The sequence below is a fragment of the Drosophila virilis genome, chromosome X, assembly GCF_030788295.1.
Source record: "Drosophila virilis strain 15010-1051.87 chromosome X, Dvir_AGI_RSII-ME, whole genome shotgun sequence".
Taxonomy (NCBI): Eukaryota; Metazoa; Arthropoda; class Insecta; order Diptera; family Drosophilidae; genus Drosophila; species Drosophila virilis.
Window position 1 is genome coordinate 11,252,438 of NC_091543.1, and position 21,146 is coordinate 11,273,583.

At 42.4% G+C, this 21,146-nt stretch overlaps 3 protein-coding genes across 5 annotated transcripts; 2 read left to right on the forward strand and 1 right to left on the reverse strand.

Moving 5' to 3' along the window:
• The first annotated feature begins 72 nt into the window (after positions 1-72).
• LOC6633589 (mitochondrial cardiolipin hydrolase) lies at positions 73-1,185 on the forward strand. 2 transcript variants are annotated; one of them, XM_015170210.3, is made up of 2 exons: positions 73-224; positions 286-1,185. In XM_015170210.3, exons 1-2 carry the CDS (start codon positions 208-210, stop codon positions 983-985), a joined length of 717 nt encoding a protein of 238 aa, XP_015025696.1. In that variant the 5' UTR covers positions 73-207; the 3' UTR covers positions 986-1,185. The 2 variants fall into 2 exon arrangements, with proteins under 2 accessions (XP_015025696.1, XP_002057267.2); XM_002057231.4 differs by having other exon boundaries at positions 85-224; positions 278-1,185.
• On the reverse strand, positions 1,177-3,432 carry LOC6633590 (uncharacterized). Of its 2 annotated transcripts, XM_002057232.4 has the most exons (3): positions 3,372-3,432; positions 3,064-3,169; positions 1,177-2,978 (listed from the first exon to the last, which is right to left on the reverse strand). In XM_002057232.4, exons 2-3 carry the CDS (start codon positions 3,150-3,152, stop codon positions 1,304-1,306), a joined length of 1,764 nt encoding a protein of 587 aa, XP_002057268.2. In that variant the 5' UTR covers positions 3,153-3,169; positions 3,372-3,432; the 3' UTR covers positions 1,177-1,303. The 2 variants fall into 2 exon arrangements, with proteins under 2 accessions (XP_002057268.2, XP_070067443.1); XM_070211342.1 differs by lacking the exon at positions 3,372-3,432 and having other exon boundaries at positions 3,064-3,325.
• A 298-nt stretch (positions 3,433-3,730) lies between these two features.
• Positions 3,731-6,149, forward strand: LOC6633625 (beta-1,3-galactosyltransferase 5). The gene is made up of 2 exons (XM_002057233.4): positions 3,731-4,197; positions 4,273-6,149. Exons 1-2 carry the CDS (start codon positions 3,891-3,893, stop codon positions 5,178-5,180), a joined length of 1,215 nt encoding a protein of 404 aa, XP_002057269.3. The 5' UTR covers positions 3,731-3,890; the 3' UTR covers positions 5,181-6,149.
• Positions 6,150-21,146: the final 14,997 nt, after the last annotated feature.

Here is a 21,146-nt window from a genome sequence, read left to right on the forward strand (position 1 = left end):
AATTACTTTTAGAAAATTAAAAAAAAAATTGCATTAAAATGTGCAGATATTCAAGAAAGTTATTTGCAAATATTAATAAAAGAATAAACTGACCACACGACGAAGATAAGCCGAAGAGTCAGTTCACGGCAAAAAGGTTCACGGTCTTCGGCTGAGCCAGTTCCAGTTCGCAGCGACAGCAGTTCAAGTTACGTAGGCGCGTAAGATATGTTCTTTTCCAAAAAGTAAGTTAAAAAATGCGCCTCAAGCACTGCTCAATTTAATATTAATGATTCAGTGGATCAGAACCCATCCGATTTGGTCAACGCTCATCATTGGCGCCGGTACCATTGCCGCCTCCGAGGTGCTCTGGTATTTCTACAATTATGTACACGACCTGCTGAAATGGCAGCAGGCTCAGGTCCACGAAGTGCACATGTTCAACGAGCTGGGCTTTGAGTGTTTCCAGGAGCATCGGGCGCACAGCCAAAGGGGTAAATTTTTCACATGTCCAAACACGCACTGCACCCAGCGCCATATCGAGCGAATTATCGAACTGCTGGCACGTGCCAAATTCAGCATTGACCTGGCCATGTATTCATTGAACTCGCCGGAAATTCTGCTTGCCCTGGGCAAGGCACTGCAGCGCAATGTGGCGATACGCCTCATTGTTAGCCAACCCGTGGTGACACCGATCAATGGCAATATTTTCAATTTGATGCGCGCCGGCCTTAAGGTCCGCAGCCAGCCATTTGTTGGTCTCATGCATCACAAATTCTGTGTGATCGATGGACGCACTCGGGTCGATCACATTTGGAGCCTGAAGCGACGCTCGTATGATCCACCGGCCACGTACAGCGTGGTCATCAATGGCTCCGTCAACTGGACACAGGGCGGCTTTGGTGCCAATTGGGAAAATCTGGTCATCACCTCCCATCATCGGATCGCTAGCGAATTTCAGGCTGAATTCGATCGCATGTGGGAGACATTTGTCGGCAGCGATTAACCAAGCGAATGTGCTCCAAACGTGCTCCCAAGCTATTATATGAAGTATCTGCCCTTTGATGAGCTTTTGCTTGTGCTGGCCGAAAATTCGATGAATTTGTTGTGTATATATTAGTAATAGTATTAAGTGCTTAATTAATAGAATTATGTTCAATTCTCATGCCAAGAATCGGCCGAACTAAATAAAATACATTGTTATCATCTTTTGGGTTCATCTTAAGCTTTTAAATAATTTGTTTATCTAAATTCTAAATCATTCTAAATTGAAAATCACATAACAGATCACTTTTCTTTGTTTGGCAGCTGTGGAAAGTAGCCATTACAATGGACACATATAGTAGACACCCTGGCACTTGGGACACTTGCGCCGGCGGCAATTCTGTGCGCTAGCCGGCTCCGGTTGCAGGGATTTAAAGTAGTTGCCAATGACATCGAGAATCTCGTAACGACGTTGCTCTAGAAAGTGAACAGCGCAGTTCTCATAGCTGTTGATGCAGTGCATCAGCATGCGATAGAGCACCAGCTCCGTGGAGACAAACGTGTTCAGATTGCGATCAATGCTCTCCACATTCTGTTCGACAAAGGTGCGCGTCAGCTGGAGCAGCAACTGGACCGCCTGCTCGCTAAAGTAGCGGGTCAGGCTGTCGAGCACATCCGTGAAACTGCCCAAATGGCCAATCTGCTGGACAAACTTGTTGCCCAGCTGGCTGGCCAGCTGCTGCATATCCAGACGCAATTGCCCGCCGGCCGATAAATTAACAAAGCTGGGCAGAACGCCAGCAGCAGCTGCAGCGCCCAGAACGGTGGCGCCTTGCGCCAAATGCGTATGGATCTTGTGCAGACTGAGCAGCGCCTCCTTATAGGGTATATCATTGATGATGCGCACAATGTCGTACTTGCCGCCGGTCTTGTGCTCGTGCAGCTTGGCCGTCTCCTGCGCGATGCGCTCAAACGCTTTGCGGCTCTGCTGGCGCAGTGCCCGACGCAGGCTATAGCCATTGGTTGCCTTGGAGGCGATGCGCAGATTGTTGACCGAGTGCGTGAATATGAGCAGGCTGGAGGCAATCTGCATTATATCGTAGTTGTTTAGCGGTTGATCGTCGCTGATCTTCAGGTACAGCTCGTAAACGCCATTTGCCACACCTGTGCCGGAGAGCACAATCGAGGACACATTGATGCCCTTGACCGCCAGATTGCTGGCTATGCCTGGTCTGCCACGTGCAATGGTTCTTATTGCCGTGTTGGCACCGGTGACACCCAGGCCGGCAACACCGCCCGCCACGCCCAACCAGCTGCTGCGTGCCTCGCTGTCCGCCAAAGATGTGGACTGACCGTGCCAGCGGCGATCGATTAGCCGCGAGGCGGAGCGCACCGTATTATACGCAGTCGTCGAGACGCCAACAACAGTGGCTGCCATCAGTATGGGTCCAGCGACGGGCAATGCCAGGGTGGCCGCCACTGGCACCGTGGCCACAATGCCACCAATTGTTACCAATTTATCACTGACATTCAGCACCTTCTGCTTCAACCATGATGCGGGCGACGCCTGCACCATTAGCTGCACCTCGTCGTTGCTAAACGTATAGACACCCTGGCTGGGCGCTATCATGGTGCCTCCGGGCAGGGCATTGTTGCGCACATAGTTCTGCCAATTGGCGTAGACACGTCCCTGCTCATCGATAAAGATCATGCAGCAGCCCTCGCTGTTTCCACCATCCGGTCGCATGCATTTCCGCGTACGTATCACCGGATGGCAGCTGTAGCTGGTCGACTGCAGTGCCAATGCCGGGTCCCTCTCCTTGGTGACCAGCACATAGATAATGGCAGACAGCAGGGTGCCATTCGTATAGATGCGCTGCTTCCATATGTTCTCGAACAGCAGCTGGCGCTGCTTAGCCAGCGCCTTGGATCTTTGCCCCTCGCCGCTGCCTTCGTTCTCACAGATCAGATTCGCCAGCTTTTGGTGCAGCACGTCCGCCTGCTCGGGCGCCAGCCTGTGGGCAATTTATTTGATAAGCTTTCATTTTATACACACATATAATCATAAACATATATTATGTATATGTTTTCATAACCTACGAGTCCCAGATAATTTCGGAACGCAAGCCGCTGCTCAATGCAAAGTCCCGTTGTACGTCGTAGGCGGTGCGCGCCATGTTTTCGGTCATAATACGCAGAGAGTGCACTAAATTACAGTTAAAAATAATGCATTTGTATTATAATTGAGTTATATTCTTGTTGTTTCGGTTATTATTGAACTGTTTAAAAGAAACTGCGCGCACTCGCACAATTAGCTATGGCAAATTGGGAACTGGGCGCGCAACATTAATCGATTCAACAGGGTTGCATTACGATAAGTCGATTATTGCCGCGCCCACCAAACTCACAAACAATTTGAACACATGGGTTCAATTCACTTTATTTTTAACAAAATATATAAGAGTACACTTTGTTTAAAACAGTTGAACGCGAGTATACTGAGTTTTTACAACGAAATCACAAATTGTCAATCACAATTTGTTAATTCCAAACTATAAACAAATAAGAATATGACAATAACCCCATAATGCTGTGCACAGTTCAAAACAGTAAAAGGTTGTGCATGTGACGTCACGGGTTCAGCATTGCCGCTGCGTAATCTTCTTTAGCTAAGCAACTGCTGCTGCATATCGATAGATGTATTGCTACTCTCGATGATTCGATGTCGATAGCACGATTCTTAAATGGAAAACATCGATGCATTTTGTGCATCCCTAGTTTTCATAATATTTTCATTTATCAGTTTTTGTTTTGGCCGCAAACACACACACACACACACCATACACACGCACAAGCACATACATACATACACACACACAAACACACACACACACACACAGAGCTCTAAGATAATAGAATGTTTGAAGATGCGCATGCGCGGCTGCAGATTGCTACCAATTGCCATATCGTTAATTGTATTCATCATTTTGGGCATCAGCTACATAATAAGTCCGCTGCGTGAGAGTGCCGCCCGCCGCAAACTGGAACGGGATGAGTTTCTTGTCCATTTGCCAGCCAACAGCGACGAGGACAAGTCAACAGTTGCGGACAGCGCTCACCTGGAAAGGAAGCAGCAGCAGCAGCAGCCAGGAGCTGGTCCCCTGCTGAATCTGAGCGATTTTGATTATCTGCTGGCAAGCAATGTGTGTCGGCGGGCCGAACGGGAGCTGCTGGGTGAGTCGTGCCACGCATAGCTGGCTGCTTGTCCAACTAATCGTGCAAAATCTTCAATTTTCATATACCACCCAGCTGTACTCATTGTCACCTCGTATGCGGGCCATGATGCATTGCGCGCCGCGCACCGCCAGGCGATTGCCCAGAGCAAGCTGGCCGAGATGGGTCTGCAGCGCGTCTTTCTTTTGGCCGCGCTGCCGAAACGTGAACGCTTCCTGACCCAGGCGCAACTGGTTAGCGAACAGGCGCGCTTCGGGGACCTGCTGCAGGGTAACTTTATGGAGGACTATCGCAATCTCAGTTACAAGCATGTGATGGGTCTGCGCTGGGCGGCCGGTGAATGCCGGCAGCGCGCCAAATTCATCATTAAGCTGGACGATGACATCATCTACGATGTATTCCATTTGCGGCGCTATCTTGAATCTCTGGAGCTTAGCCAGCCGGCGCTGGCCACCAGCAGCACCCTGCTGGCGGGCTTTGTGCTCGACGCTAAGCGGCCGATACGGGTGCAGGCGAGCAAATGGTATGTGACACGACAGGAGTATCCGCACGCCCTCTATCCGGCCTATCTATCCGGCTGGATGTATATCACAAATGTGCCCACTGCCGCCAGGCTGGTGGCGGAGGCGGCACGCATGCCCATCTTCTGGATCGATGACACCTGGCTGACGGGCATCGTGCGCACACGGCTCGGCATTCCCCTGATGCGGCACAACAATTGGTATTCGGCCAATGCCGAATTCCTTGACTGCTGTCTGCGCGACCTCAGGCTACATGGCTACGAATGCGAATACTTTGCGGGACCCAATGGCGGCGATGCCAAGCTTCTCGTTGAGTTTCTGCACAACGTGGAGAAGTGCTACTTTGACGAATGCATTAAACGGCCACCGGGCAAATCACTCCAAGCAACGTGTTTGGCCAGCGTCAAATCGCCGGCTCTGGAGCATGGAATCGCTGACATTCAGCCGCTCAAACTGAGATGACCTCCAGTTGCCCAGATTTCTTCATTTAGGCTAAGGCATTTTAGGCTTAGGTCAGTCCATGTGCAAGCTGGCAGCCATTGACTCGTCCACATCGCTGCCAGTCATCGTATGTAATATTTAGACTGTAGGATCGAAAAGTGCACCGATCAGCATATACTCTAACTTATTTTGTAGCTAACTTAACGCACAACTGATTATATTACTGACTACAATCTGTACACAGAAAACTATTTGTCCGGATTGACTGACTTCGATTTCGATCGATATCTTTTGACAACTTTTTCACACTTATCGCCAAATCCACCGCCTTACGTGGAAATGGGTCCACTTGGCGAAATTCAATGCGATTTGTTGTGAGCATATTTTGAAAGCACCTCCCTAAAAACTCCATGTTCTCAACTAGCTATTTTGAAAATTTCACGTGCTGTTGCGGAAAATGCGTGAAAAATGGTTGTCTGTAACAATTTTACTTTCCATCCGATACACACCGGGTAGCTCACGTTAGCGTAACATATTTCTTTATTCTAATAATGCGGTCAAATCCCAACGTAATAAAGTCATATACCCATTGCAAAATAGTAAACAGGGGTCTACCGATTTTTTGCAGCATCCGTGCCACTGTCGATTTTAGAGACTTCCGCCGTTTCCGCCCGTTTCCGTGAATCGATAAATATCGATTTTTAGTTTATAGTTCTAGGTACATATTGATGCTTTAAAAAGTCAAAGTGTTCGTAACATCAATTAGATATGTTTCACTGCTTTCGTAATTAAGAGCTTTAATCTAAGGTGTACGACTGGGATATACCCTGTAAACTCGCCACTGTGACTGTACCCTTCGGCCACACCACGAAAAATTGATCGTAATCATTTTGGTAGTTAGTTAATATGAACACAACCCCATATAAATCTCTTCTTTTTTTTATATATATACTCCCAATCTGCATATTATAAGAAATCCTTTCTATCAAATCTGCTTTTTCCATTTCCGAGATATACCTAAAATATCGTATTTTAAAATCGATACTTATCGATAATATTGAAATGGGCAATTATGTCGAAAGCAAAAGATAAACTTGTCCTTTGTGTGTATATATCGAATTCCTATTCTCACTCTCTTCAAGCGTATTAAATCTTCTTGAAGAACATCTATATATCGATAGTTATCGATCCTGCTTAATCGGTAGGTTAAGGGCTGTTGCATACATTGCCACAGCCCGAGTATATCCGATAGAGTCATTTTTAATTGATATAGAGTATAGCTTTAAAATGAACTAAGTCAAGGCTAGCCTGGTTGAATAACCTGCATGTCCTGAATAACTTAATTGCAGCTTAAGTATTTGGCAGATTTATGGATTATACGAGATTGGCCCGAAATGAGATTTTGAATTTTGTTCAAAAGTTGAGGCCACAAAAATGCTGTTTTGCTGCGAAACAGCATATTTGCCTGACACGCTCGAAAGGGGTCGACTTTTCTTTTATTTGCTGTCGTGTCTGGTATGTGGTGGTAGGGGGAGCGGAGGGGGGGGGGGGGGGGGGCTGAGCTTGATTTGCCAAACTAATCAGCACTTTGTGTTTGTTGGCAGTGCGAATTATGCAAATTTAGTTTGGGTTGCTGTGTGGCCAACATCAAAGCCGGAACTTGGACCGGCGACCGACCGGGCCACACATGGCCAAAAAAAAGGCCTGCAAACAGCTGACAGCAAACAATTTCCCACACCCCCGCACACAGAGGTTTTCCATTTGAAATGAATTCTTGGTTTGGGACATTTGTAAAATGTCTGAAAGGATTTCTCATGTCTGCCGCAAGTGCGATATGTCCGGAAATTGATATTGAAATGGGCATGATAATGAGCTTCGAATTTGTTTTCCTTATTTCACATGTGTGTGTGTGTGTGTGTGTGTGCGTGTGTGTGTGTGTGTGTTGACGTGCCATATAATGCATTTAAATGTAACGCAAATATATTTCATTTGGAAGAAACAGAAACTGGCCTCCGCAATAGCTCGCCTTGAGTATAGCCTTTGTGGCTGGAAATCCTGAACAGGATTTATGTCTCACATTTGCTTTCTATACCCATTGTGCGTTTAGCTTAGCGTATGGGGTAGATCAGGCGCGCTGAGCTGCCAAAATGTTTATACAAATCTGTTGAAAATTTCGTGACAAGTAAACTATTTTTCTGTTTAGGTTTTCATCTTTGGGACATTTTGTTGTTATCGCGTATTTATCTGCCAGGCGATACATAGACGATATCTCACGCTATTTACTATTTACTGATGGAAGATAAGAAAGCGATAAATAGGCGATATGCACTTTTTATTAATGGAAGATAAGAATGGGATAAATAGGCGATATCACTTTATTTCTGTTGATTTCTGCTCATTATCGATTTACAGGGTATTTGCATGTCAAGCCACGGAGAGTATGAAATTTGTTATAGCTTTTGTTTTACCTGTCCGCGTGCAGCATTTGGATTGTGGATTTTGTGAATTTTGCGGCTCGGACGACAGTTCGAGCATCAAATTGGCTTTTGTGCAGTTGTCCAAATTGATGGCTCTCCATAATAGATGGGCGGGAAATTGAGAGGGGGGGGGGGGGGGCGCTTGTAACTGATAGCCGAAGGGGCCAGGACTTACAACAAATGCAAATTCCTGCTGCATGCATGGGGCGGGAGGTGGGTTGGGTCAAGTTAGAAAGATTTTCCTTTTCGCTGACTTTCCGCAAGACTTTTCGTTTCGTTTCGTTACGCTCTCAATGCCCTCACCCCCCCCACTATCGCCCCTTGCAGTCCCTGAGGCATGTTTCCGGCGGCGGCGACTTCATTACCAATTCGTTGCCAGGCAAAAAGTTGGCAGCCTTCGACTTAAATGAATTTCTTTGCATTTTTTGGCTCAACTTTTTAGTTTAATTAATTTTAAAGCCAGTTCGTGGACAAAACAAGAAAAGAAAAATTAAAAAAAAACAACAAATGCGCACTTAGTCGCGAGTAGTCGACCGACAGATGCCCTGTACCTCCGTGCTGCGTTTAGCCGCATCATTTATTTCCGTTCGGTTTGATCAAAAGGCAGGTGAGAAAATTATTAGCTTAGTATGCATAAATTTGTTTAATTGCTGAGATCAATGCGAATCGTGACAAACATTTGCATGCCAATTACAGGGTAAGTACAGGCGAAGAAGAAGAAGAACAGTTCTAATTGATTTTTATTTGCTTATTTGATTTATGCGCTTAGTTGAAAAGGCAGCCAAAGTAAATAAATTAGTGCAAAAAGGATCAGGCGGCGAGAGCACGGGGCAAAAGGGGCGATAGGCACTCTTATACCCCCTCCTCCTCCTCCTCCCACCACCGCTTCGTGCTGGCCATGAGCTTCGCAGCGCTGTGTGCCATAAATCATTCATTTCCTTCTTGCCAAAGGGCACAAAAAGCGGGCCACGCAAATTTTTATTTAATTTATTTGTCGCTGCTTTTGGCGTTGCCAACCCCACACCAACCCCAGCCCCCTCACCACAGTGTCCTTCTTTTGTACGCTGTCTTTTGAATACACTTTCGCTTTCTTCGATTCGCTTTGCTCGCCGCGGCGAAATGAAATTGTAAATAATTCGCTTTTGGGCGGAAAGGACGCAATTTGCAGGCAAATTGCATGAAAATTAGACGGAAAACAGAGAATATTAAAACAAAGGCAAAACATGTTAGGGTTTTGCTTTTCGGCTGTTACCGACTGCGCCATGCTCTGTTCGCAAAAAAAAAACCTTTGAATCGAATCCAAAATCTAACATCAGCAATATATATGTTTTTACTTTTTGCAACACTGCAGAAACCAACCCCCCCCCTCCCCCCCATTGCGGCGAAAAACAAAATGGCGTTAATGCGCACAAACAGACAGCCCATATACTCACTTTCATTGTGTGCACAGAGCATAAACAGAAGCCCAAAAACACGAAAATATACATACATACATACATATATTGCCTTGGCAGACAATGACACGATTGGGCGTGGGGAGGGGGTGGCGGCGTATGATGTAGTCGGGTGTTAGTGAATGACAGTGCGTGCAAATGGCTTTTCACATGCAAAAATGTTTGCGGCAGCAACAACAACAACAACAACAACAAACAGCAGCAGCAACGGCAACCGCCGCAGCTAACAACGTGCAGCGAGCCGTTGCCGTCGTCGCCGTTGTCCCCTCTTCTTTGAAGTAGCTGTCAGGTGCTATTCTCCTTATTCTTTTATTCCGTTGCCGTTGCCTCTGCTGCCGTCGCCGTCGCTGCCGCTGCCTCTGCTGCCGTCGCTGCCGCTGCTGTAGTTGTTTAGCATCGCGTAATTCATTTTGAGCGTGCACAAAAGGCGCGCTGTCGGCCGCGATAAAGCTATGCTGCGCTGAGTACCATATGAGACCGTACATGTATGTATATACATGTAGCTGTACATAACTGTACACACATGTATACATGCATGAACACGCACACACTTATGTACATGTGTATGTACGTAGATGCAGGCGTTTACGAGCTTTTATATTGGTATCCATGAAGTTAGAAAGCATCGACACGTTTCTGCGTTTCTGCGTTTCCACAAACACTTTCGCTTCAAAATCGCCAAATGTTTGAAATTTACATTTTTAACAATTATATTTTTTGAATAACAACGATGTCCGTTTCTTTTTATAACATTTGCATGGCATAAATATGCCATTCAGATACGAAAGCTCAAGGCCATAGATAACTCGATACACGTTTGAAAACAAAGATATCGATAACGATTTTTATCGTTTTAATGGGGCAAGTTTTAATGCATTCAACATCTAGCCCATCGTCAATAATTAAAGAGAAATCTAGTCAGTTAGAGACAGAAATTTCGGAAGAATCATATGATAAGAACAGCGCTATAATCCAAAGCGACGCTTAAATACCCTTTAAGTTATACGAAAGCTCTCTAGGATCGATCGTTTCTCTAGAAGGTATAGTAAGACGATTCGATAGGGTTTAAAGGTTATATGTAAGCCGATTCCTTGTATATGATAGCTCTGATATTGAATTGAATCGCCCGTTAATGATCAGGAATATATATGCTTGATCGGCTTGAGAACATCAAAATGTAGGCGATTATTAATTATCTTGACATCGTCATCGAAAATCGATGATGAAATCGATCACGTTAGAGATAAATCGATTGCTACTATTTATGTAAACTTATCTATGTACGATTGTTGATCGTGATATCGTCATCGAAATGCGCGCAGCCCATAAATGTTATCGTTAATCGAACAGAGATAAATCGATTGCTGGAACACCCACGACGGAAGAATGTGTGAGTATGTGAATAACTCAAGTCTATGGCTGTGCCACTTGCTCGTTCACTCCAAAAGGCGTACAATAGCAACAATAAGTAATCCATTCGCAATAAACTTATATCGCTTGCCAGTCTCTTGGCATTCAGAGCCGATGCTGACAATCGATTAACGATTCATGCCGGAGCGCAGCTGTTAAACAGTTGATGCGGCTTTTCAGCTACAGTTGCAAGGGCAACATATTAAATTTCATCCAAATGTATTCTCGATGCTGAGCTAATGCTGAGCATAAGCACGTCAGTGCCAAACTCTAATAAATTTTCGGTTTGGCAAACACGCGCCAAAAGAGTCACCCAAAAAACACAAAAAACAAACAGGCACAAAATAAAAATAAAAACCACTCAGAGCAAGAGTCAAAGGCAAAGGCAAAAGCAAAGGCATCTCCAAGTCAAGCGAATCACACATGAAGGCGGACACATGCCAAACTCTCGACAAACATTGCGACAAGGCACATTTTAAACCTATATATATGTATATAAATGTGTGTATATATATAAATTTGTATAAATGTGCTAAATTTTATTTGACTTTGCATGACTTTCGCGTGTCTTTGAACTGCACTCTCCGCTAGAGATGTGAGCGTGTCCTGGAAGTTTTATGAATATCAAACAACAAACACTGAACGCTTATCACGAACGCATGTGAGGCCAAGGCACGCAGAAGCACGGCCGCAGTACGTGATTGTGCGTGTATGTATGTGTATGCTTGTAAAGGGAAAAAATCGCCGGGTTCAGGGTATCGAAAATAACGGCCGACGGCCTCCTTAAAACCCCCCATCACTAGCACGCTGAGCGCAAAATTAACGGTAAATCAGATCGGCAGATCGATAACGATGCGATCAGCTATCGAAACTATAATTTTACCATCACTAAGCCGATTTACATAATGTTTGCCATCGATAACATTTCTATAACATTTGCGGTATGTTAACAGCATTTAAATTCTTTAAATTCCCATAAACTGACGCCTCGTTCTGTGCACACTCCGCCCAACACCGACGCGCACACAAATCACCCTGAACAAACAGCTGACAGTTTTAACTGCGCCGCAATTGGAAATTCTTTGAGGCCATAAAAACCGGACGCCTATTGCTTGCCACGCCATTGACCATTAGAATGCGGCCTGCTGGATGGGCAGCGATTAGAGGGGGCCACGTAAACTCACAGACACACACACACACGCACAAACACACAGGCACGCACACACATACATATACGTTATAGGCAAATACATAAATATATAAATAACGCCCACATTGAAAAGTGCCCGGTAAAGTATGCAACAAAAAAGGGTCTCGGCCCAGAGCGTTCTCATGAATGGCATTTAATTAGCAATATGTATTATTAATTAGTATAATTTCCATGCGCTGGCACACATTTGATTTATGCTGTCGGCCCTAGACACACTCAACCACTAACACACACACACACACACAGACAATTACAAGCCTGATTGAGGTCTATTTAGAAATATTTAAGTTATATGTTTAGCATGTGTGCATTAACGTCCAGTTTTAATTGCATTTCACTTTTCCTTTAAACGCATCTATTAACATTAACATGAGGTTTAACATTAACTTTACCATAAGGTTTAGCATGAACTTTGACAATAACTTTCACATGAACCTTACCATAAGCTTTACTATGAACTTTACCGATTTCAATATGAAATTTAACATAAACTTAAGCATGTGTTTTATCATGAGCTCTAACATAAACTTTACCATTAAGTTTACAATGCATTTTACCATGAACTTTACTCTGAACTATATAAAACTTTAAAGTTATATGGTTTAGCTAATACTTCACCATGAACTTTAGCATGATCTTTAACATCAACAGCTATCGTTACAACTTGGTTGTTGTTACTGATCAAAATTATTTAGTTATTTTATGGCTTGTCAGGCGTCTCCTACTGTGCGTTACACATTACGTGATGAAATTTGAAAAACCCACATGGAAGAGTATAAAATGCCTTTGGCCGGACTTAAACGATTTAAATTTTACAAACTTGTTGCTCTTCTCCACATTTAATTACATACATAAACATACGTAAAAATGTTCGGAACATTTTAATTTAATTAAAAGCGCCCAACTGAAAAGGGAAAAAGAAGAAGAGCAAAAAACAGCAGCAGCAGCAGCTAAGCAAAAACTTGGCAAACGCAAATTTAGAAATTAAGCCATATGCCAAATGGAGTAAAGTTGTAAAAAAGGAAACTTTGTTAATTATTTGCCAAAAAGAAATGTTGCCACAGTTGTGCCCCCCATATACTTATGTATACAATACTAGAGTGTGTTATCCGGCCTTGCCCAGGGCAAGTGTTTTGCTTAGACTTTTTCGCCCATTTTTCGCTCGTGGGAAATATAAATTCACCTGTACCTTGTACTACTGTACCGTGTACTCCATCAGTCAGTCAATCAGTCGACTTTCAGTCACTAAAGCGGTCGACTCTCAGTCAATCAGTTGATCCATCTGTCAGTCAATCAATCGACTATCCCGTCAATCAGTCGCTCAATCAATAGGTTGGTCAGCTAATCAGTCAGTAAGTAAATCAGTCGATCTATCAGTCAGTCAGATAGTCAATCAGTTGATTGTCAGTCAATCAATCGACTTTTAGTCAATCATTTGACTGTCAGTCAATGAGTCTCTAATTCAATCGGTCAGCCAGCCAGTCCGTAAGTCAATCAGTAACTCAGTCAATCAATCAGTAGAGCAACCAATCAGTGAGCAAGTCAATCAATCGACTGTCAGGCTGACTGTCATTAGACGCTCATTAAATCAATCAGTCAGTTAATTAGTTAGTCAGCAAGTCAGTCAATCGGCTGACTCTATACATCCGCTAGATGTATAGAGATGTATTTCAATGTTGGTTGTGAACATATGGGCATACATATGTGCAGTTGATTGGCGCTGCTGGCTGCTTTTTGTTGACATTTTTTCTGTGGCATTTCAAACGAATTGCAAACCTGGTCACACTTCAGTTCGCATCTAATCTGTCATTCTCTGGTTTTGTTGAACGTTTGTCAAATGTGAGAGTACACATAGCCACGCACACACAGCCATGCACACATGCCGAGTTTTGTTTATATTGGGGTAAATGCCAAAGGACCCAGCTTTTATCTGCGACCTGCACAAAAAACAGTTGCGCAAATGTCACAATTTTGGATATTTAGTTAGTCGTTTTTTTTTCGTTTTAACGTTTGACAACGACTTTTCGCTCAGCTAAAAAACAGATTTGTCTGACAATAGTCCGCAGTTACATGCATGCGCCTTATAATTATATCAAGAAATCTTTGCAAAATGGGCGAACGGGTATAATGTGCTTATGCATTTGTATGTAACAGGCAGCATGACGCATACCCGATCCCATTGAGTATATATATGTATATATTCCTGATCAGGTCAACGAGCTGAGTCGAACTAGCATTGTCCAACTGTATGTTCGTATGTTTCCAGATTGGTTAAAGTCATCGAGGAAAATCGATAAATATCGATAACGAAACCCTACCTATCTATGGTATTGGGACCTAACTATCCTAACTATTGTATTGGAAATTGGACTGCATCGTATGTCCCCCATTGGCCAGTTCAACGCACTTTTGTTAGCAATCAATTCAATACCAATGCATATATGCCATCAATATGTGAGGCGAGTTGCTGATAAATTCATAAATATGCAGGCGAATCCTTTTCTGGCGCACAGTCAAACGGCAACACAGTCAACAGCAAAGCGCAGTTTGGCTGTGAACGCGACTCCTTCCGCATGTGCTGTGCCCTTCATCCAACCAGGACAGCCTGTGTGTGCGTACTTAATATTCACATGGCAATAACCTCCAGCTACGTATCCAGGGCCAGACAGAAAGTAACTTTGACAAGAAGTTGAAAAGACGCGACTGCGGAACTTCCGCTGTGCAAAATGTATGCGAGCAACTCTCTCCCTCTGTTAACTAGCTTCACGGCTTGACTACGAAAACGGTTTGCAACAGGGTCTAAATAGGTCGCATTTGCATACTCTTGCGAGTAGGTGTAGCGACTTGGTCGTGACATGTGTAACGCATTGATCGATTTGGCAAATATTCCTATAGACATAGCTCAACATTTCCCGTTCCCTCTAGATCAATTTGGTGCATAAGTCAAAATTTTCCACCCTGGTCAAAACCCATTCGATTTTCATAAGGTTTGGCTCTTTGTTCATGGTTTGCATACATACATACATGCATACATGCGTACATACATGCATACATATATACATGCATACAAGCATACATGCATATATATGCACAAACGTACATATATAAATGTAAATGTACATACAAACATACACAGAAAATATACATACATACATGCACATACATCCATGCATGCATACATACATGAATACACACATACGTGCATACATACGTAGACACATACATAGATGTACATACATACAAACATTGAAAAAAAAAAAAACACAAAAAAAGCACCACACTAGTAGCAAAGCATGAAAAACTTTAGCGCCTACTTGAATTCGTGAGAATCGAGGAGTAGAGCACTTGGCGGAAATTCGTCTTACATCAATTTTCCAGTACAGCGACAAATAAGCTTGATTGCTTGGTCTGCGTTTCGTATTAGAAAACCAACATGCATGCATACATATACACATAAATAAACATATATATACATATATACACATACATACACACTCACACATACATATAATACTTATCGTTAGTACTATATTTAAATCCCTTCGTACAAAATACTTGTATACTTACAGACAATAAAAGAAACTAACATACATATATATATATGTATATACCTAAATACATGTTACACATACATACAGACATAGACACACACAAACACAATGCCTGTACATCAAATTGTCAAACAAACCATAATATTTAAATACATGCATGCATGCGTAAATACATACATACATCTATACATGCATACACATACAAATAAATACTCATTCATAGAAAAATAATGCATTTGCAATATGCGACAGGTTAGGTTAGATCAAAAGAACTATATTATATGGTAAACATCGATTTGTTAAGGTAACTTCTGTGCTTGCAAGCCGTATACTTAATTAAATTGTAAATTCCTTTGACAGCGTGCAGAGGCAGAGGACAAAGTCAGGAACAGCCAAGAATTGCCAGATAAAAATGAAAATTTATGTTTGGCTCGTTTAATGGCTGAAAGCTCGCAAGCAAATTGAAAATTCCAATTGCATTAAGCGAACTGATCACACAGATCGGACAAGTTAATGTCAAAGTTAATGTTAAATTTAGCCTGCCAGCAGCTGCCGCTGAATTCACCCTGTGTAACATATGCGACAAAGAAGTGAAAAGTCAGATGCCATAAGACAATTTTAATTTGCCCTCCTATCGATTGCCAAAATGGCGAACGGGCGGCATACGGGAGGCGTGGCAGTTGGTGTTACCTGCCTGGATGCTGCCTTTGTCCTTTGACAAATGAGCACAAGAGCTTGTCGGGGCTGTCGCAGGGAGTCTGGTAATGAGGGCAACAGCAGCGCGAAGCTGTTTTTTTTTTAGCTTGCAAGCATTTTTCAGCTGTAGCTCATATGCGACTGGGGGATGCACTTTAAAATAAACATTGGTCATATATATATATATCATATTTAACTAGTAGTTAAATAGCTAGTTACATAAGCAAGTAGTTAACATATAGGTTAACTGGTAGTTAAATGACACATAAAAGTCACAAGGTATGTATATTCGTAAATAACTGATAGTTATCTCTATAATAAAATAAGTATTTGGGCGGGTTTGTGAAGTTTTCAAAAAGGTGGCAGTAAAACGTTTCCGAATACAATACAAATGCGAAAAGCAAATATTAAGTCCCTGTTGCAAGATTAAGAAAGATCCAGAAACGAGTTTTTGCAGCCGGTAAAACGTTTATGAAATCGAACATGAAATAAGTTATTGCAAAAGAGGCAGAAAGAGAGAAATGAAGACAGTGGGAAAGAGAACGAAGAGAGAGGGAAGCCAGTAAAACGTTTGTGATAACGAACATATATAAGTTATCCTAAGACAGTAAGAATGAGTAGCGCGGGGGTTGGGGGGTAGATGGAAAGAGAGTGTGACAGCGAGAGACAGATAGAGGGAGAGATAGACAGACTGGAAGAGAGGGGGGAGCCAGTAAAACGTTTATGAAATCGAACAACAGATAAGTTGTCTAAAGAAAGACATAAAAAAGAGAGAGAGAGAAGAATAGGGAAAAGGAAGAGATCGAAGGCGATAGGGAGGTAGAGAGAGACAAAAAAAGACAGATGGAAAGAGAGGAGGAGAATGGATAACATGAGATTTAAAAAATATAAATGTGTAAATTAATATATAATAATTGCTAATATATCAAGTCTGTAATGTCTGGCGGATGGTTTTTGGCAAATTGTTTAGAAACCATTCAGAATTTAAATTAAATGCGTTCATTAAAAACAGATGGATGCGTAAAATATAATTTATTTAAATCAAATTTCAGGTTTTAGATTATTAATTGCTGCGAATATTCATTGATTATTTGAATGAAGGGAACAAAAGCTTGACAAAAACAAAAAGACTATTTAAGAGTGGAAGACCCAACATTCTGTGTCCCAACGCAATTTGAAAATTCCATTAAATTTATTGTCTGCGTAGTATGTTTATCTTAGCTTCTGCATGGCTGTGTGGGGACGCCTCATTGCATCCTTCATGCACTGGCTATGAAAAGTCGAATTATTTTTCAACCATAAAAGGGAGCAGGTGCTAGCAGAAGGGGCTGGAGGGGGCGTGGTGTACTTACTAGATGAAAAACATATCCGACAGCTGTTCATAAGCTGCTTGCCAAAAGGGGGGCACAGCGGGCGGGCAGAAGGAGGAGGGGAAGTATAGAGACATGGTCAGGATAAAACATTTTTCAATGTATTGTTATTTCCGCAATTTGTTTGCCATCCTGAAATCGCAAACTCACATTGAAGCTAGCCATGTATTAAATCCCTTTCGATGCAAACAAATTGCAGAGAAACCTGCTTGCCAGCTAAGCGTTATCATAATAACAAAGTAGCTTGTACTTGTAATATTCTGAGCCACGCAAAAAATTGGATGGCTGAACAATAGATCCGGCTGCCATTGAAGCGGCATATTGGCTACCGAGCTAAGCCAAATGCAAAAGTTATCGATAAGCGTTTCCATTTAACTTGTTTCCAGCATTTTAATTTAAAAATCTGATCCATGCAAAGTAGCTTTGCATTGTTACAATTCCAGTTTCTTCGAACAACTAGCTTTAATGTAAATACTGTGTGCCAAAGCTTCGAAAAGTGTTCCGATTCCACTTGTTTCTAGCAGTTCGACATGAAAGTTCTCAGCCATTCAATCCCATATTCTTTAACAACTAGCTTAAATGTAAATACTATGTGCCTCAATATGCGAATCTGCTTAGTACAAAAGTAATCGATAAGCGTTCCAATTCCACTTGTTTCCAACAGTTCGACATAATGTTCTTCGCCGTCATAAATCGTTTGGGAATTGGGCTTGTTGCAAAACTTTTATTATTGTTTCAATTCCATTCGTTTCTAATAGCTATTTCTAATATAAATCTAACATATCCAAGCTCAGATATGGATAAAGTACTCTGTGTAGTTAACGACTACTGTGTCGCAGACAAAAGACTAGCGAATTTGAATCGTTTAAGAGCTCCCAAATCAGCTGCTCAGTGTTTCAGTTTCATTTTAGTGCAATAACTAGCTTAAAGTACTCTGCACCGAATTTCAAACATTTGATAACCTCACTCAATACAAAAAGTTATCGATAGTATTTCAATTCCAGATTTCCCATAGTTGCTAATTGGTGCTCCAGTTCCAGATTGTTTCTAGCCGATAGTTTTGAAACTACTAACTGTATCTAATGTTTAAAAATAAGCGAATTACGCTAAATACGTGTTTCAACTCCATTTGTTTCTAGCAACTACTCGCAAACGTGCATGAATTGCGCACAGTGCAAACTGTACATAAGTGTTCCAATTCCACATGTTTCTCGAACTTAATCAGCCTCACACAAATGCACTGTACTAGTAGCTAATAATTGAATGTGTTACATATATCTTAACATTATTCAGATGCCCTTTGGCTACCCTATTAAAAGAAAGGTTCGAAACACAAAAAAAAAAAAGGTTGAAGAGCGTAAAGTTTCAAGATGTAGGCTCTGTTTGGCTTCAAAATGATGACATTATAATGTTGAAACAAAAAGAACACGAGAAATGCCACACACGTGTGTGTGCTTGTGTGTGTGTGTGTGTGTGCGACGACAACCCTGAGTCTGAGATTACCGACAGTTAGGCTCAGGCGGCACTTATGTAATTACCGCATTTGGGAGCATTTATCAGGGGCATAAAGAAGTCGAGCGATTGTGCCTGCTCGACTATTCAGATACCCTGCAAAACGCAATGCAAGCACCTGCCAAATAATTCACTACTAACTGACCCTACAAAATTTGGAGAACAATTCAGAGAAACCCAATTACATGCCGTGAAGGCATTATCATATCTGGGAATTATACTCAAGGCTCTACAAGCTCTACAAATGCGATTTCGACTGAGCCGAAAGTGAGTTCTACAAAAATGAAGTTCTTTGATGATGCTGGCTTAAACTATACACCCGTTTTACTTCATAAATGCGTACAGGGTATATAAAAAACCAGGCACCAGAAGCGCGTGCTCAGGTGTGTGCCTGAGTTTCTCTATGTCTGCGTGCGTGTGTGTGCGAGTGTGTGAGGGGGAGGGGGGGAGGGGCTTGTGTGTTACAATGACCCCAGGCGCCCGAAGTTGGCAGCTCTTTTATTTCAATTACGTGTTTGGCGACGATGGCGGCTTTTTTTTTGCCAAACGGGTCGTGGGGCATGGAGAGGGGGAGTCTGGGGGAATCTGGAGGATGCTGACAGGCAATTCGCTGGCTCGTTGCGCATTTAATTAGCGCCCCAAAGTTATGCACTCCACAAGAGGAACACTTACAAGCAACAACAACAACAACAACAGCAACAACGTGTGCGGCAAGCGGTTAATAAGTATTTAAAAAAAAAAAGAGAAGCAAAACATATTTTTCGACTCCCCTCGAAGTATGCAATAGAAAAACTGGCTAAGCTGAAAAACAGCAGCCCACAACAACACAGCCAAACGAAGTAGTAAACGGCCGACTAGGAGATACCCTGCAGCCAGTAACACGCTCGTATTCCTCTACGCATATGTGGACTTCGCATACTTAAGCTTCGTTCGTAAGACAGATAGCATATGCCCCAAAGCCTTCCGACAGCCTCAATATCGTGGAAAGTGAGAGAAGGCATCAACCTCTATACCATGTTTGATATAATCTGCTAACTTCTATTCAAGAAAATTGAAGGCGAAAGCAAGAATATCTTCGGCACTGAATACCCTTAAATACCCTTGTAGACATTTCCCTTTTGTAGATATGTGAGAAAAGTAAAGCAACTTTTGGGAACATAGAATATTTGCCATATAAATATCGCTTTCTTCGTCCGATCTATATAGAAAGCCAGATATTTTGATAGGCAAACAAGTTTTCAATATAACAACCCGCTTTTCGAGCGAAAAGGGCAGTTATGTGATATAGTGTACCGATCTGTCTGCAAGAGATTCTATATAACAGTATATATATAAATTTATATAGTTCGAATGAATCAAACAGACGGATGGAGGGACAGCGGGACTTGATTATATCAAATTGTTGATCAATCCAGTTTATATACTTTATGGGATCGAAGATATCTTCTGCTATACGTTGCACATATTATACTACCCTCTGCATACTTAAATAACAAGCTTAGCCTGCCTAGGATATAGGATATAGAATATATATATATATTTTCTAAATTTCTCTAGCTTTTCTCGTGTCCGAATGCCTCACTTCTCGAGACTTTTTGGGACAATTTTGCGCTTCAGTCTTAAAGTTTTTGACAATATTGGAGCCTTTACGCGACCCTGAACATTGACATTATGTGTGCACGTGTGTGTGTGTGAAAATTTCATTAGAATCTTATCTGACTGGGCCGAACCCGAACCCGAACCCGAAGCCGAAGCCGAACCCACGAAATTTACATGGCCCCCAACTGCTTTCAGTTTTTTACGCATTTCGCTTAGCTGTCCCATTTTTTGGGTGTCTTTTTTCTTAGCTTCATATTTTTTTATTTACTGCAGCACAGCATTTGCCATTGTTGTTGTTGTTGTTGTTGTTGTTTTTATGCATATTTTAACGTGGCACACATAAAAAATCATATCGCTCGGGTTAATAAACGCAAACATTTTGTCGTTGCCGGCGACTCGCAGCGAAACGGCCGAGTTAAGAGCTGTGCCTGTAGTTATTTTTACCAGTCGATATACCCTATAAATTGTGCATGAATTAACGTCTATCTCAGATAGAACTGTTTAGCCAGTCGCATCTATCCATCAATTTAACCAACCGAACAAACTCAGAGACTATCGAAGCTAGACCTGGGCAATTTTTGGCATAAGCCCGTTCTCGGATCAAGTGTAAATCATCTTAACTGAAGACCTAAGATGATGATTTTGAAATTTTAGCATGTGAGCCGAAACTTAAGCCAGATTCTCTTGAGAATAACACCTCCTCAAAGT

Bases quoted from the DNA above. Each gene is read 5' to 3' on its own strand.
- LOC6633590 (XM_002057232.4), bottom strand. From the start codon at position 3,152: ATGACCGAAAACATGGCGCGCACCGCCTACGACGTACAACGGGACTTT. The intron at 2,979-3,063 runs GTAGGTTATGAA...AATTGCCCACAG, and splicing joins TCCGAAATTATCTGGGACTC to GCTGGCGCCCGAGCAGGCGG.
- LOC6633625 (XM_002057233.4), top strand. From the start codon at position 3,891: ATGCGCATGCGCGGCTGCAGATTGCTACCAATTGCCATATCGTTAATT. The intron at 4,198-4,272 runs GTGAGTCGTGCC...TATACCACCCAG, and splicing joins GGCCGAACGGGAGCTGCTGG to CTGTACTCATTGTCACCTCG.